Source organism: Labrus bergylta, chromosome 10, assembly GCF_963930695.1.
Source record: "Labrus bergylta chromosome 10, fLabBer1.1, whole genome shotgun sequence".
Classification (NCBI taxonomy): domain Eukaryota; kingdom Metazoa; phylum Chordata; class Actinopteri; order Labriformes; family Labridae; genus Labrus; species Labrus bergylta.
Window position 1 is genome coordinate 5,749,147 of NC_089204.1, and position 18,347 is coordinate 5,767,493.

Genomic DNA, 18,347 nt, shown 5'->3' on the forward strand with positions numbered 1-18,347 from the left:
AACCCATGTGAAAATGCACATCTTTACAGCAGAATTAAACATGTTAACAGCTTGGTACAAAAACTAGTTTTGGTCTGAATAGCTCATGTCTTTATTGGGACACACTGTATGGTGGTTGAATATTTTATAACTCATCCCTTTTGATTTTATTAAGGCTCAGAGGTATGCATACATTTGCTGTTTGCAGGTGGTTTAAGGCCTGCCTCAGGACCACCTCTCTGTCTGTTTCTATAGACTGACAGAAAGTACATTTGAGGCAGCATTTCCAATATGGAGACTGCTATTGTTGGGCTTCAAAATGCCTCTTCAGACACCAATGGTTGATATCACTGAGACCACGTCCATATTTTCTGAAGTTTATGATCTGAATGTGATTATTTCCTAACATTATTTAGTTGTTTATGTTTTCCAGTACAACCCTATGACTAGTGTGAGTATTTGACAACAACCAGAAAATATGCAGGGTTAAATAAAATTACAAGGAGGGACAACCCGAGGAGACATCAGTATTAGACAACCTTAGATGAGAAGAAGATGCAATTCGCCCCCTTAAGTTTAAACTGATATACCTGTTCAGTAACATGTTGTGTATCTGTGTGCAGTGTACAAGCAGGCCAACAACATTAACATGATGAAGGGCAGGATAAAGAGTGCGGCGACACGCAGCTCCATCAGTACCTCCCTCCTGAACTGATGCAGAAGAAAACGTTAAGAGGGCTGTATTAAAGTCCTCGTCATGTTTCTTAAGATTGTGTTTTCTTGTTTTAGCGATCAATTAAGTGCACAAGAGTGTAAACAATAAACACTTTAATCCTCTTTTATTGCTATCATCCATATTCATACACCAAATAAACATGCAGTGTTACTACTTATTTACAACAGGTTAAGCAAACGGATGCCTATATATAACATGATACTACAGTATATAAATACATTTCACATGAAGATGTCCAAGGAACTGTGAGGTTGGCAGCCCAACGTCACATTGACGCAGTATTTGCAACGTCCAACAACAGGAAGGATAGGGCAGTCCAATGGAAGCCATCTTTCATTTTCTATTACCCAATGTTGCTGAAATGTTGCTCAGTGTCCTGTCAACGTCGCCCTTGGTGCTCCTTAGTTTCTGCATTGTATTCTCATTTCTTAAGGTAACTGCCGTAAAAAGGTGTCCGTTCACACCTACAGAAGCAGCACTGAAAATGTGTTTGCGATCATGGAGCCATAGGACAGTTGACGCTCTTGAGTCTTGGATCGACTTCATAATTGGGCAGCAAAATGTATAATTTGCATCCACGCTGAGGGGGAGCTTGAGTTGTTCTCTTGTTGTTCTTTGGCTCCATTCTGGCGTTCATTTCTTGCACTGTTCACTGAGAAAATAACTATCAAACCTACAACCATGGTGCTATAAGGTATAAAACCAGACAGTCAGTGTTTATCACATTAACCTCTTCAATAGGTCACCACACAGCTCATTCACTCATCCTTTCAAAGAACAAGCTTCAAATAAAAAAATGAGAAGAGAAGGTTGATATCCTTCACCAAAAGAGACCCCGGAATCAAAAATTATTGATCAAATCACACATCACATCCTTCCAATGGCCTCAGCTGAAAGTTTGTATGATGTTTCTTCTCCATCATATCCAACCGAAACAAAAACAGGCAAAGCAGAAGAAACAAAAGTTACACTTGATTACCATGCAGGAAGAACAGAATCAAACATTTATAATATCATCAGGCAATGAGAGCAATCAAAAAGTTTTGATTGAGAGATGAGAAGATAGTTTAAAATGCATATTGGAAATTTATGTTGCATCTATGTTCAAGAGACATCCAATGGTAGTTCTTAAAATGGAATGAGCAAGTATGTTATAGCAATACTGAATAAATAAACATGCATCTCTGTTGTTTAACTGAATCCTGTGTTTTCTATCTGAAATGTAAATCATCAAGTTCATCTGCTGATTGACTGCATGCTATTTCAGAACTGTTGCATGAGTTACAAATATGATATTAACATTTGAAAATGCATCTAAAAATCTGCTAGCTGAGAACCGAAAGGGGAAACCAGGAGTAACGGCAAATCAAAAGGAATCTTTGGTTCTTTGGTTCACATCACTGACAGCATCGCCTGAACTTAAAAAACACACACAGTGAAAATGACAACGGCCTGAGGAAACAAGCGCCACCTCATGCATGTCATATCCAAGTGCTTTCTCTGTCTGGATAATGCAAGAATGACGACATCCTGCTGAAATGGTTTGACCATTTCATTCATATTCAAATCACTCTACATAGTCTAACACATGTAGGTCGGATGACTGCTTTGTGTCACAAAAGAAAAGTGAGAATCTCAACCAGCAGCACAAAGGGAGTCTCGCTTATATCCCATGGTCTGTGTCTGTATATGTGTCCATTACTGTGATGTATATCCACATAGCTATAGTATAGTGGGCAAGACCCTGGGATTCCCATAGTGTAAAATATAATACAAAAAATGCAAGAAGAATGACATAACCTTATGAGTTAAAAGATATTTGTAATATAAACCAATGGATTTTGGGACATGATGAAGTTGTTATTTTTTGGTCCTTTTTGCCTTTATTGGACAGGACAGTTGAAGAGAGACAGAAATTGTTGGGATAAGGGGGGGGGGGGGGGGGGGGGGTGACATGCAGGAAAGGGCCAAGGTCAGCTTTGAACAGACGGCCGCTGCAATGAGGACTATAGCCTATAGCCAAGAAAGCGATCAGGTGTAAAAGATTTTTCTGCTGGCTAAGTTGAGAAGCATGGTAGCCTGGTTAACCATATCAAAGGTGAGGTTACCTACATAATGTTCACTTGGAGCAACAGCGTGTTGTTTATATTGTGTTAATGTTGTTAAATCTAAAAAGGAACTAGCTGGTTAAAGCTTCTTTTGATAATTAAAATGACATGTTATAATATCATTTACTATTAAACATTATGTGGTTTCATTTAACGGTGCTGTCCAAGTTATGAGTGAGAAATATTAAACCCAATATAGTGGACTTTTTGTATCCCACAATTCATTGTGAAAAGTAGTGTACAACTCGTAGTCTCTATGCAATCACTTTCACACAAGGCTCTTATCCATAGCAGATGGAAGACAACCAGCAACAAAACGGACCACAGAAGACACTAAACTATTTATATTTGGTGGCCTTTTTACCAAAACTTGATGCCGTTTTAATAAAGAGTAAATAATGTTAGTTTTGTTTTATGATCCTGACAGGCCTTAGACCATAAACATAAATACAGTACTTTAAATGTATTTACTATATGTAATTGTTTTGTGAAAATATGCTCAGTATAAGATTAGTAATCACTGAAATTCATGCTGTTATTGTTTATAGCCTCAGCCAGCGTTTGAGTGGTTGCGTAGTTGTGTGACAGCAATGATGTTATATCAGCGGCTGGCGAGACAGCAGCAAGCAGTGTCAGAAACGTTTCTTTTTTTATGCCTATCATTCACTATACAGCCAACAAAAGAGAACTCCATATGGGGGGGTTGTAGGGAATGAGTGTATGGTTTCAGACTGGGGCATAGTGTTTCATAACACACCTTTATGAAAACTGCAGCACAGATATGTGCTGTCGACAAGAGCTTTCACACAGTGGATGGATTTTGTGCCAGATTTTCAGAATACAACTGAAGGGATCAAAGGCCACTACATTTATGACGTCAATGAAATAATGAATGCCGGCAAAGCAAAAACAGCACCGCTCGGTGAATTCAGAAACTCATGAAGGTAAAAAAAGAGAGGGAAGGGGACATGATCGTCCTCAGGAGACCGTTTGTAACACACTCTCCTAATCGATTTCAAGCTCGCTCCTCTGGAGTTAACAAAACCCCTTCTCAAATCCATTATTTTCATATTTCCCTGCTAAATGTTGTACCTGCAGGCAGAAAAGGAAAGGAAGTTAAGTAGCAATCCAGAAATAAACTTCAGGGTGAATAATTATGCAGAAGGGCCACTTCTTTCTTTTTAACCGCATGTTTAGGTTTATGCAAATTGACCAAAACTCAGTCATGAGAAGGTCGGCTTAATTTTCAATAAAAACCCGCAAATGTAAATTTATTGTGGGGACACAATAATCACTCAAAATAGTGACTAATATTTCAACATGTAGCTGTCATCATAACCATGACTTTCTCCTTAAAACAATCTGATATGTGTATTCTGCTTTGCTCATGAATCCAAACTTAAAAAGTTAAAACTCTCATCTCAAACACACGTTAATAACACTTACTGTACATACATACGATAAAATAAAATACAGTTCTCCTCTACATACGCTGTGTCGCAGGCTCTCTGTGACACATGAGGCTTCAAGCTAGTGCTAAAAGTAGAGATAATATGTCCAGTAGAGCAGGTTGACCATGACAAACGAGAGGGGGAAGGTGACTCTGGAGTAGTTGTCTATGTGGTGGGGGTTTTCAATGCGACAGCAATATATGGCGCTGAGCACTTTGCGAACGGTGGCCAGAACAGTGATGCACCAGTGGGTCGGCTCCGGGGGTGACGCCTCAGGCTTTGGCTCACTGCCCGAGGGGCTGGACGGGTTGACAGTGAGTTCTAGAGAGGTAGGAGCTGGGGTGGGAGTAGCAGCAGGCTCCTTGCGTCTCTTTGCCCTGGTGGAGTGAGTGGAGATGGTGGTGACGATGCCGTTCATTTCGTCTTCAAAGTCGTGCATGTGGTGGCCATACTGCGAGAAAGTGAGAGTAGAGGAGAGATTGAGTAAACATTGAGTAAACATTAAACATCTCGAAGTGCTTTTAACATTTGTTCAACTCACCCAAAAGTGATCATGATGGCATGATGATGATGATGATGGTGGTGACAAGGATGGCGATGAAGCTAATGACAATGACCGACATCAGGAAGACGGCGACTGTGAGCACAACAACAGCAGTGACCACAACCCCAACAATGACAACAGTGATAGCAACAACAATAGCAATGACTGTGATGATAGCATGGACACAATGACAGCACTGACAACAACAATAACAATGGCAACAATGATGGAATGAACATTTTGATAGCAATTGCAACAAGTATAACTAAACCCTGAGCAACAGCAATGACCACAACAACAACAACAACAAGGTCAACTTCTGCAATGACAGTAAATATAGCAATGGTAGACATTTTAGCAATGCAACTTGACCACAATAAGCAATGAGCAATTACCAAGCAGGGTCAATCTCTGCAAAAACATCAAAGTTAGCATTGACTTAAATATTAGCAATAACCACATCATAACATGAACACAAAGATAGCAATGGACATTATCATAGCAATGACCACAACAAAACAAGATGGAAAAAGTAGAAATGCCAAGAACTACAGCAATGACCAAAGTTTCGGCAATGACCACAATGAAAGTAATAACCACAACACAGGGTTGATAACAAAAACAGCGCTGACCAAATGATAGCAATGACCACAACAGTAGAAATGACTATGATGATGAACAATGGACAAAATGATAGAATGACCACACAGCAACTTCTATAATGACCACTATGACAGCGACTGCAATGACATAATAACAACAATGATCACAACACATCATTAGCATTAGCATTAGCAATGATCACAACACAACATGACAACAAAGATAGAAAAAGCATGTTATGTGGATGACCACAACTACACGAACAACAACAAAGGCATGGACAACAAGGATAGCAATGACCTTACTATTAGCAATGACCCCAAAGCAGTAATGACCACAATGAGCACAATGAGCACAGTGACGGCACTGACTACAACACAACATTGAGCTCAACTAACTACTTTATAAATAAAGACAGTGATGACCACAGCGGTAGGAAAGGTCATTGCTGCTCTAATCACAATCATTACAAAATAAGCAGGACCCATCATTAACGCTTTCATCATAGAAATATGTTTTTGAAAGTTCAGAACCAAACTAGATTCATGGCTCAGCCTATTTAAGGTGGTGGTAGCTAGGTCTGTAGGGACTTGGGTTGGGAACTGGATGGTTGCTGGTTCAAGTCCTGGTGCATTGTTCTGGTAGCAGGAGAGGTGCCAGGGCACTTCCACTAATGCATGCTGTTTGTGCATGTGTGATTCGGGCCTATGTGTGTGAGAAGTATGACTCTCAATAACAGAATGTAAAACCAGAAATTCCCTCAGGGATTAATAAAGTATTTAAAAATAATAATAAAAAATGAGTCTCATGTTATACCTGCAAGTACTACAGTTAGTGGAGCACAAGTGCCAGCCTCAAATCATTCCTGAACCAATTACTTTCTGTGTTTTAAAACTCCTAACATCATTGTCTCTAAATGTCTCATTTTAGAGGAAGACAGATTTAAGCCTGCAATTAGACTTCAGTTAGCATCAGCTCATCTTAAAGCTGAGACCCAGACAAAGAGCATGGAGAAATACTTGTTTTTAAAGTCAAACTGCTTTCATTTTTTATAATAAAATGATACTACTCCCATGGAAAAATGTGTTCTATGACTTTCCAGTGTTTTAAATACAAAATGAGAATATAGGGAATACATGTATTCTGGACATTTTCACCTGAAATAGAAGAAGGGTAAAATGATTCCTCCTCAAAAGTTAATGATGAGCCCTGGAATACAGAATCGCTATCCATAGTATGGCCGCTCTTTTGTAAAGCACTTTGAACTGCAACTGAATTTGTCTGAAAGGAGCTGAATAAATTAAGTTTAATTTGAGTATCTCACCATGAGCATGTGTGCATCAGCGTGAGTGAGGGTGCAGAAGTGAGCCACGGCATACTCGATGAGCGCTCCAAAGATGAAGCTGAAGCAGATTCCCAGGTACACATCAATGGCCTTGATGAAGCAGTTGGCATTGGGCAGGGACGTCCGGGCTCCCATCATCAGAGTGGTCATGGTCAGCACTGTGGTCACACCTGGAACAAAACACACACACAGACACTGGTGAGGTACAGTTTAACCTTTAAATGACCATCGATAGTTATTTATTTATTTGTTCTGCATTTTAGAGCCAGGTAGCCTCCTTATACTCAGTTTTAAACTGTTATATGCAATGATAAATATTTAGTGTTAGGATGAATACCTGCACATACTGTGATCAGAATTTGGAGCAACAAAAACCCAACAAGAACGACTTTTTTCAGTGTTTGAAGTTGGACTTGTCTTTTTGTTAAATACACATTTTAGTTGGACTGTGTTTGAATCCTCTACCTCTTTTTGGGTTTCAATACATCACATTCTGATGGTTTAAATATGTGGGGATCGCTATCTCTTTACTAAAGTGGAGAAAATACCTTAAGCAAGGGTTTGTAGACTTTACCTATACAAATACGTGCTGGAACAGAAGACAAGGAGATCCAGAAGGAGACCCATGAGAGGACAACGAGCAGGCTGGAAGGGACGTAAGTTTCCAGGATGAAGTACAGGATGCTCCTCTTCAGCTCAAAGTGGAAAACCAGCTTTGGGTAATTACCTTTTAAAAAAGGAAGAAAAGTGTGTCAGTGTGCTTGATAACAACTAACAAGAGCTCCAGTTGTACTATGTATAGCAATATTTCACTCATGTACTGCTGCTTTGATAATAAAGTATTTGTCTTTGTGTGTTTTTTTTTGGTGCAAATATAACACTGGACCATTGTAATCAACAGAGGAATACAACAGCACAAACTGGTGGAGGAAGTGCCAAACCAGAATCTTCTGCAAGGTAACATTTGGGTTTTATCAAAGAAGTCTACTCTTAAAAGAAAGTTCTACTGTATCTTTGCAGAGATCCTTTTAACAATTGGAGCCTGCCAGTGGCAAAACCAAGAACTTTCAGAGGAGATACTCTGAACTGGTTAGAAGTGTTACATCCATTACAATCTGTCAAATGTCTTCTTCTGCACTAATACATAATTTAGATCCCAAAAAACAAACAAACAATGAAATAACATGAAACTAGCTTGAAGGTCATTGTTACCAGTTTCATAAACGGCCTCTGAGACGGACGTGTAGTGATCCTCCACGGTGTACTGAGCCAGCTGCAGGGTGTCTAACCCGCTGACTGACTCGTTTCCTCTGGTCCAGTAGAACATGACGTCGTTGATGTTGTAACCCCCTGCAGGAGAGACAGAGAGAAAAGGTGGTGGAAATTACTTTTCTAGGAAGATTACATGAAATAGATTCATGTAAATGAGTCAAGTTCAATCAATCAATATTTTTCATGTACACAACAGATCATATTTATGTTTTTTACTACATATAGACATAACAGTTGGTCCATTTTCTATTTTTTCTTCTTCTCTCCATTTGTGATTTATGGCCAAGAGGGGAAAATCTATGTTTTTGCTCTGGAATATAAAATCACCTGGTAAATATTTTTGACTCATCAGGTACAGTCAGCCTTTTGTGGAAAACCTTTGTGTATTGAAACAGCAAACACTTGTGTTGTTTTGATTTCACCCAGGGAAGACAATAACTTCTAAAGATTGATCCTAGAACTCATTTTTCAACTTGTAAACCTCATTCCACAACCTTTGAAGGATGAAAAACACAAGGACCTTGGTTAGTGTATACTACATAGCAAAAGCCTCTTCTTCCTCCAGCTATTATAACTCGTAAATCCAGGAGAGAAATCAGTGATGTAAGGCATAGAAGGCGAAGCACAACATATTTTTTTTTTTCTCACCATCAAATCAGAGCCTCTCTAAGTCCATACTGCTCTTACAGAGTTTATACTAAATCTTCACAACATTGTATGGTGCTCATATCATTGCAGAAACATTTTCAAATGCTAAATACAGATCCTAAAGTTTGTAAATGGGTCCACATACTGTATGTGAACACAGATCCACATGTGACCAGCAAGGCGGGGCAAGAGGAGTCGAATGCAAAGGCTAGGTGGGTTAGGCTTTGAGAACCAGGGGGTGTGGTAGCCACTGACCTCAGTCAGCCCTGCAGCTAGCCCAATAGCTCCAGGCATCCCTGGACAGAGCAGGGGGCTCTGCTCTCTCGCATCTCCAGTGTCCCCCAAATCAAGACAAGGCTTGCTTTGAATCTCCTAGTTGTTGTATTTTAAACAATCTTTCTTTTTTTTTTCCCTCACCCCAACAATAAATCCTCTTCCTCTTCTCCTCGACTCTCTCTCTCGTAAATACTCAACTGTTCCAATGAGTGCTCCAACAGGCCTGGAGTATTTCCATTTAAGGCTAGATCTGCAGGGTTTGTCTAATCGCAGATGTTTTTTGAATAATTATGTTTTTGACTTTGTATTGTTTCTGTAATTGCAACACATTTGTTTAATTTGCAGCATGTTTCAGTCGTTGCATTTGCTTTTGAATTTGTGTCTTTTCTGAATATGCTGCATGTTTTTCATGAAGGAAGTTGTTTCAGCCATTGCCAAGCCTCTGCACTTGTTGTCCACCCATAAGGATGCACCTGAGGCCTGCTGCCTGATGGATGTATGCACGCTGACACATTCACAATAAAACTTTATAATACGATAATATGGTTTTTTTTTTTATGGTGGATCAAACACGCCCATACATTTTCCTGCTCATGGAACAGTTTGTTGTGCAGAAAAGAAAATTACATCTAGGTTACCCATTTGCCCAGAAAGCTGCAGGAATTCATAATATTTGCAGTGGTGGTGATGAAGACGTTAAAGAAAAAAAATTATCAGTGGTTAAGTGAACCCCAAAGTGGCTTTTTGTGTGAACAGATGGGAATGTTAATTGCTACAGCTATGCTAAAGTGTGATCCTTTTATGGATGAGTTGTTTGAGATTGCAACCCATAGTGGGAGGTAAAATCCCTCTATATGAGCACAAGAGGAACATTTGGCAAGAACCAAAGAGAATGTGAAAACATCCTGTTTAAGATGTTATGTTACCCCAGAGAAGCACGCAGGGTGGAGTGTGCACAGAGCAACATTCACAGTATGTAAACAGTACAGAACAGAAAAACACTTCACATCAAGCAACAACAACAACAAAACATCTTAAAACATCCTATTTTTTAAATGTTTCATGTATGTTCTTTCAGTCACACAGGACACAGACTGTTATTCACTCTAACAATGTTTGACATGCAGAGATCCAACAGGAATCATTAATGTAAACATATCTGTTCTGTTCATCCTCCTCTAATGTCCTGCTAAAGAGCTCAACTCATTCTGTGAGACACTAATCCTGCACACTGCACGATCCCCGAGAGCCATGATAACCCAAATAAAACTTCATACAAGATAAATGTGGTCAAAGACACCCAGGCTTAGTGCAGAAGAGCTTTTAAGAGAACAATGCAATTATCATGCTATCAATTAATAAGAGTGCAGTGTGGCTCTTAGAGCATGTGTCACTGTCGTTTCTCAAATTTATCTGCAGAGGGAGCAAGAGAACAAACAATAAATGTAAGAGGAAATGCAGTTGGCTGAAGCTGAAACACACATCATCTGCTCCAACATGAAATGTTCATTAATTTGCTGTTGCTCTCCCATTAAACTCGTACAGAATCATGCATTATTGACCAGAGTGAGCCAGGAAACATGGCGCGAAGACAGAAGCAGCAGAGGCCTTACTGCTTTACTGCAAACTGTCCTGTTCCTTTTGGAAGATTTAGACAATATTTGAATACCTTTTGGGACATTATTTCAGGACAATTAACAAAACAACAATCAAGAGTCTTTCACTTGGAGGCGTTCAATTAGAAAACTGAAACCAAAACACCTTAACATATCTAAATGTTCCAGTTATTATGTATGCTCTGTGGTGAGGAAGAGGAGGACCTTCTGATATTTTTATGATCATATTCTGCCTGTCTTGTATTTGACGGATATCTGAGATGAGGTAAAGCTTAATTACCGTATTTTCCGCACTATAAGGCGCACTTAAAAGCCTTTAATTTTCTCAAAAAACGACAGTGCGCCTTATAATCCAGAGCGCCTTATATATGGATGAATTGGTTAATTGGTTGATCCATACTGGTTGTACACGGCGCTCAGCGACACTGACTCGGATAATGACGAGAGGGAGCCGGGCATGTTGGATGCCGTACTCGCCCAACTGTTCAATTCGGACACTGAAGAAGAAGAATTCGAGGGATTCGTGGACGGGGAATGAACTGAAAAAGTGAGCTTTACGTGTTATACGTAACGGAACAATGTTGAGTAATGCACTAACGTTTGAATTAGCGGTATCAGACTGTGTTTCTTTTACGTGTTTACAACTGAACAAGGCTGGGAGATATTGTGAATATGCACATTAACGTTTGAACAACATTGAGTTATTGTGAACTTAAACTACGTTTAAAACGTAGTTTTATACGTATTTATATTTATATATTCACAATATCTCCCAGCCTTGTTCAGTTGTAAACACGTTCTATTCTATGCGCCTTATAATCCGGTGCGCCCTATATATGAAAACAGTTCTAAAATAGGCCATTCATTGAAGGTGCGCCTTATAATCCGGTGCGCCTTATAGTGCGGAAAATACGGTACCTTAACTGCTAACTTGTCTTCAACCCTAAGAACTCTTCAAGTGATCCCTTTGGTAGTTTTGCTTTTCATGACGTCACTTCTTGGAAGTATTTTCAAATATTTTACGTCCCTAGATTCTCTACAGCCTATGCTAAAAGATTAAACAAATCACCAAACAGTATGCGTTGATGAGAGTACTTATATTGTGTCATAAATTGCAGGACTACGACAATGACTATGTCACTCATTTAGTACTGCATTAAAGCCAGTGTAAGCTTTAAAAGTGAAGTAAATTCATATATTTGAGTTTACAAAGTTAATACTTGCACCTGTGTATGCCCTGAGCGAACTTGATGAAGCTACAGATGAAACGCGTTGTTCGCTCACAATGAAATACAGTAAAGTCATTCTCAGTGTGCAACAGAGATTAGATTTATTCTTCATGGTATGTTCCTGCAACAGTACACACCTGAGAACTTATAGGCTGGGTACGGGGAAATCTGTTGGTCATTTAGATTAATGTTTGTATATTTACATGTTTAAATATTTTTAGTAGCACCTAGTAACTGACCATTTTATATTGAATCTACCTTGGTGGTTGTCAAAATGTTTGCCTTGAGTTTAATCATCCTAGCTTCTGATTGGCTAACTGAGTGACATGTGATGAGCAAGAAGGAAGTGTTGTTGTTGTTGTGAAGCAGAATGAATGACAGTGAAGTGCTGCTGAGAAAGTTATCCATCTCCATCCTGCTGTTCTCCTTAAGTAGATCCATCCATCCACATTGAACACTCACACATATATAATGTGAACCAGTGACTTCATGAACAGTGATTTAAAATGTCTCATTCATACGGATACAGACGTAGCAGTCTGTCCACACTCTTTGATCATTTCATCTGTATTGCTGCAGGTTTTCTGGAAGCTTACAGACACAGACCAGATGTTGCAATTCAACTGGAAATCATGGGGGCAGTGTGGAGCCAACAGTTGAAGCCAGACCAGCAAAACACAACAACAAAGAGTACTTTAGACTGTGTAACTTTTTGAGAAAAGACTGTGCTATGTGCTTAGGAACTAAAGGCATAAATGTGATGCTTGTTGCATGGCAGCGAAGGAGAAGCAGAGATTTATGTGAGACTGCGCCGTCGATGGGATGCATTGTTTATAATCCATCTGAATGTAAAGATGTGTGGGAGTATATGGGTAGTGACAGTTATATCATTTAAAATGTATGCATCTATTTTTATAGAGTTCAGAGTGAGGGCGCTGCCTGCAGGGGGTGCTCCTGAGCTGGTGGGGGGGTTAGGTGCCTTACTCAAGGGCACCTCTCCAGCTACCGGGCCAATTTCTGGACTTGGTCCGTGCTGGGACTTGAACCAGTGACCATCTGATTCCCAACCCAAGTCCCTACAGACTGAGCTACTGCCACCCCATATGATTAATGAATGCTATTATAGCTTATGTGCTAGCTACATTTTATCTAGTTAATAAAATAATGATCAGAGACTGTATCATTACATCAAAAAAATAAGTGTTTCTCTCATTCTGATGACTAGATATTATATTATAGACTAGTGATATTTTCCTTGACATTGTTGTGCAAACATCCTTTGAAAAAGAAGAAGCTGAAGCCCCCCATCAAAGAGTTCATAAAGGAGCCAGAGCCAAAAGTAAATTGAAATCAAAGATCATAAAAGAGTGACTCTCTCCTCTGACTCTTTCTGCCGTCACTTCAATCCTGCTCTAAAAAAAAAAAAAAAACCTCCCACCACCAGTTTGTCTCTCAACCTTCTTCCTGTGCAGAGGATCCACTTTTGGCACAGCATTAAAAGAAATGAACCCTTGACTAAACATCTTCTTAAAGAGACTTAAAGACTGAGCAAGATGGAGGTTGGAGAAGCGGAGTGAAAGAAAACAGCAGAGAAGTAGCAGCGAGATGAGAGAAAGATTGAAGATGCAGGAAGTGAACGAGACGAAGTGTGGTGGGGGGGGGGAATAGCACTGGAGGAAGGAGCCATCATCCTCTCAGTTACCCAGCTCTAACCTCCAGATGTCTTTTTGTCTGCTAAGTGGGACTGGAGCTGCCGTTAAATGTTTTATTTGGCACTGAGATCCTGGTGGGCTTCTGGCAGGGATCAGACTGAGCTTAGCCTGGCTGGCTGTCATTTAATAGCAGCGAGCAAAAAAGCGTGGTGGAAAATAAAAATGGCAGAAGAGCGAGGGAGGCTGAGAGACGAGGAGGAGGGAGAGGAGGAAGCTGTTTCTCCCCCCCCCAATCTTTTACAAATCTAAAAAAATTGATCTTGACATGTTTCAATTCAATAAAAATGTAGCTTCAAACGTACAAGATCATACGTGACTTAAGAAGAAAAACAAATATGGAGGACAATCGATATTATCAGCAGGAAGTGAAGTATATCTTTCCTGAGACATCATTCCACATCATTTCACTTGGCTTGGCGCACAGTGGTGTTTATGTTTGTGAGCTGTAAGAGTGTGCAACTGCTCCTGAAATAATCGTGTTGACAGCACCCACACACCTGAGGATTATTCGGACAAAGTACCGGTTGCGACAAGCCTCAAATCGAGCCACGTCACCTGATCGTTGAGAAGCAAACTGGGGACCGAAATCAGGCCTACAATCATCTAGTGCGCAGACGTCCTAAGTTGACTTTTGAGCCTTGGAGAGAACTAGCTGTGTAACCCTGCTGAGTTATCTGAGACTCCTGCCTTCAGCTTCATATATAACAGTTTCTAATCTTTTTTAAATATTCCTTTAAAGTGGAGATGTTTTTAACTTTCCTCTCTGTTTCATCTTCTCTACCATGACACCCACTTACAACAGAAAACACACACAGGAGAATTCCCCCATTGTGGCCTGAATTGCCCCGCCATTTCTGTCTGCTGTGTGACATAAGCATGCAGCGTTTCTCTCTCACACACAGCAGCAGCAGTTTAGAAGATGAGAGGATGTGAACTGTTTGATCCTTTGGGTTTGATCACATATGTCTGACATCACTACCCACACACAGCCTCAGCGGCACAGCTTCAAGCCGCAGCTCACACTTCACCCTGTCTTTATGAAATGTTGAAGAGTCCTTACAGCTCTCCAGTTGTAGCGTGCAGGTCTGCTTGTCCATCGGGTACTTGGTCAGGTCCATGTTGCAGGCCACGGTGGTGGTGATCCTGCAAAACACAAATGTTTTGTAGTCGTTATAAAGACAAGAATACTTGCAGTGAATGAGATGTCGGCAGTAGTTTCTGGATCAGGACGTGTTATGTAACATCATCCGGTGCTTTGATTTTAAGTTTTTGCATTTATAAGAAATCATCTGCCTTGTTTTATTTTTGTTTATATAAAATTATTTCCATACTGAATCCTCTATTGCACTCAACTTGAGAACACTGAGAATGAAATCTTCCATTGGTATGACAAAATCTGGCTGAATTCTATCCTTTCACAGCAAACAGTTCATTAATAAACACATCTAATGAGCTCACACATGCATAAAAAACTTCTCCAAACGTTCCGGTTGAGCTGCATGTGTGACTGCAAACAGCCACATTTTTCACCAAGAACTTTCCTGCAAGCTCCTGAGTAACATTAATTTGTGGTATTCTACTGACATACAGAAGGATGTGGCGCAGTCCGGCAGTGGTTAGTGCGCGCGCCCCATGTATGGAGGTTGTAGTCCTCCAAGCAGGCGGCCCAGGTTCAAATCCAGCCTGTGGCTCCTTTCCTGTATGTCATTCCCCACTCTCTGTCTCTGTCTCTCTCTCTTTGATTTCTGACTCTATCCACTGTCCTATCTCTCCAATAAAGGCTGGACGTTTACAACACGAGACCAGTGGACAACCAGTGTGACATTCATTCATGTAAATGAAGCTGCTTTATTCTCTTCTCTCCAGTATGTTCTTCTCAGTTCATAGGTGTTCTTCTATGTGCTTTTCACTTTTTATACAGATGACTGTCGGTCTGATATACAAAATCAGTACACTCTGAAGTACTCTGACGATACAGCTCTGATTTCTCTGTTAAGTAACTCTGACGACCCTGGACTGCACCAACATGCTGTGAACAAAATGGTTATGTGGAGTGATAGACACGCTCTAGAGATCAATGCAAAGAAAACAGAGGAAATTGTATTTGGTTCACCATCTGATGCTCATAAAGCTCCTATTCTCATTCATGATGAAAAAATCAAGCAAGTGTCATCTTATAAATATCTGGGTATAATGATCGACCATCTGTTGTCCTGGAAAGATCACATCGACTACATCTGTAAAAAGACAGATGTAATCTGTAATCTGTAATCTGACAAATGTAATCCGCCGTCTGAGATCTTTTGGGGCGAGTCGACAGATTCTTCTTTTGTTTGTTACCTCTGTGATTCTAAGTGTCCTACAGTATTGTAACACCTCATGGTATATGTGTATGTCTGCCACTGTGAAGTCTAAACTGCTCCAGCAAGATTGTAGGCCAACCCATGCAAAGACTCTATGAATCCGCCTACAACAAAAGCATTTTAAGACTGGCTAACTGCATCGCCTCTGACCATGACCACGCCCTGAACACAGAGTATGAACTGTTACCATCAAACCGGAGATACAGGGTCCCACGTTTTATTAAGGTCAGACTGAAACACTCTTTTGTTCACCAATCAATCCTAAAATGTGGAGCTGAATCCTCGACCAAAGCACCTTTAGGGCCTCTGGGCATTTGTTTGGCATTTGAGTGTTGTTTCAAATGTTTATATCTTGAGTGTTGTGTTGTGTTTGAGTGTTGTTTCAAATGTTTATATCTTGAGTGTTGTGTTGTGTTTGAGTGTTGTGTCAAATGTTTATATCTTGAGTGTTGTGTTGTGTTTGAGTGTTGTTTCAAATGTTTGTATCTTGAGTGTTGTGTTGTGTTTGAGTGTTGTTTCAAATGTTTGTATCTTGAGTGTTGTGTTGTGTTTGAGTGTTGTTTCAAATGTTTGTATCTTGAGTGTTGTGTTGTGTTTGAGTGTTGTTTCAAATGTTTGTATCTTGAGTGTTGTGTTGTGTTTGAGTGTTGTTTCAAATGTTTGTATCTTGAGTGTTGTGTTGTGTTTGAGTGTTGTGTCAAATGTTTGTATCTTGAGTGTTGTGTTGTGTTTGAGTGTTGTTTCAAATGTTTATATCTTGAGTGTTGTGTTGTGTTTGAGTGTTGTGTCAAATGTTTATATCTTGAGTGTTGTGTTGTGTTTGAGTGTTGTGTCAAATGTTTGTATCTTTGTTTCCTGTCTTAATTGTTGTGCCGCAAACGGAGCCGCTGTGACGCAAGTCAAATTTCAGACTACGTCTGACAATAAAATATTATCTATCTATCTATCTATCTAGTTCTATAGATTGTACTGTCATTATAACGTTGGACTCTGTTGCTTCATCCACCAATTCTGTGCCCTTCTTTTTATGTCATGTCCTCCTGCAAATACACACACAACCAAATATCACAACTTATTCATTTTCCTAATATTGATCATTTTATACATTTTAAATTATAAAGAGACTCATGTCATGTATTGGTTATAATTAAATTGTTAGTTTTCTGCCTAAAAGCATCAATACATTGAGTCAGAGATGAGTTAAATGCAGTTGATTGATGTGTAGAATTCATCATAGCAAGCTGTGCACGAAGCTCTGACAACTGATGTGATTCAGTCATAAAACATCATCTCATCATCTCTGTTGGCTGCTTGTTGAAGCAGCCAACAGAGATGATGAGATGATGTTGACATAACTACACCCCATATTTTACAACACTTAAACTGTGTTCAGACCGAGACATTCCCTCGTAGAACCTCTGCAAGTTTAATGGGGAGTAGTCCCATCGTGCAAATTCACAGTATCTAACAAGTCATATGCTTGGTTCACTACAACAATATGAACCCAAATGAAGCAGATTCAATTGTAATGAACAGGTTGAAGACATGTCTACATGACCACTTATGATGCAGATTTGCCAACGTTTTTTTTCTGATTGTGTGAATATTTAATAGAGTTTTTGTTTTGCACCTGAAAGACTATCAAAGACTGCGTTGTGAGTCGTGCTTTTGGGTTCAGTTACCTGTGGTGTTGTTACATAGCGAAGGTTTTTAAGTTCAAGGTATAGCAACAAACCTACAGTGAGTTTGACTTCACAGTTTTTTTTAAGAAAGTCAACCCCCAGTAAAAAATAAAGTGAGCCTATATTTGTGTTTGAAGTGTTGCACATTACACTCTTAAACGGAGAAGGAGGCAGTAAAATGTACCTGGAATGTGAAAGAAAATGTACACAAGCCTTTTCATCTTTTATTTTACGCCACAGATATTTAGATTTCCCATTCCTAACTAGACATAAAAACAACAATAATTCTAATGAATCTCCCTTTTAACAGCTAAACCTTTAGCACCCATCACCTCAGTGCTTTCTCATGTATCCCCCTCAGGCTCTGCGCTCAAACTTTTCTCATAGCTGTCCCTTTCCTTCACTCCACTCTGTCAGTTCTTCACAGCCTTAACCCCCTGAGGATGCCGTCCCTCTCTGCTCACTTTCTTTTTGGCTTGTTGGGTTAGGGTAGGCTCGCTGGTGCTGCTCTGTGACTGTGAAGCTCCCCCCTCCTCCACGTTTCCTCTGACAGGATAAAGAGCCCATAAAAAAAAAAAAAAACAGAGCAGTTCTCTGGGAGGAGGTCAAGAAATCAACAAATGGAATTGCACTGTTTATACTGTAGAGCTCTCATGGTCATGTTGAATATAAATCATAACTCAAAACGTACATTTCATATGTACAGAAGTAACTGTAGTGAGCGTTAAAACCTGACCCAATTTACTGTAATATGACTTCCCCATACACCCCCAGTAGTTATTA

At 39.8% G+C, this 18,347-nt stretch overlaps 1 protein-coding gene across 1 annotated transcript in view; it reads right to left on the reverse strand.

Annotated features, from left to right (window-relative positions):
* Window positions 1-792: 792 nt before the first annotated feature.
* Window positions 793-18,347, reverse strand: part of LOC109989526 (gamma-aminobutyric acid receptor subunit pi) — a 66,811-nt gene continuing 49,256 nt past the window's right edge. The window contains exons 6-10 of the mRNA XM_020641305.2: window positions 14,580-14,662; window positions 7,979-8,116; window positions 7,341-7,493; window positions 6,746-6,936; window positions 793-4,725 (exon numbers count right to left, since the gene is read on the reverse strand). Coding sequence (XP_020496961.1) covers window positions 4,360-4,725; window positions 6,746-6,936; window positions 7,341-7,493; window positions 7,979-8,116; window positions 14,580-14,662 — 931 coding nt within the window. The 3' untranslated portion in view covers window positions 793-4,359. The remainder of the gene's footprint in view (window positions 4,726-6,745; window positions 6,937-7,340; window positions 7,494-7,978; window positions 8,117-14,579; window positions 14,663-18,347) is intronic.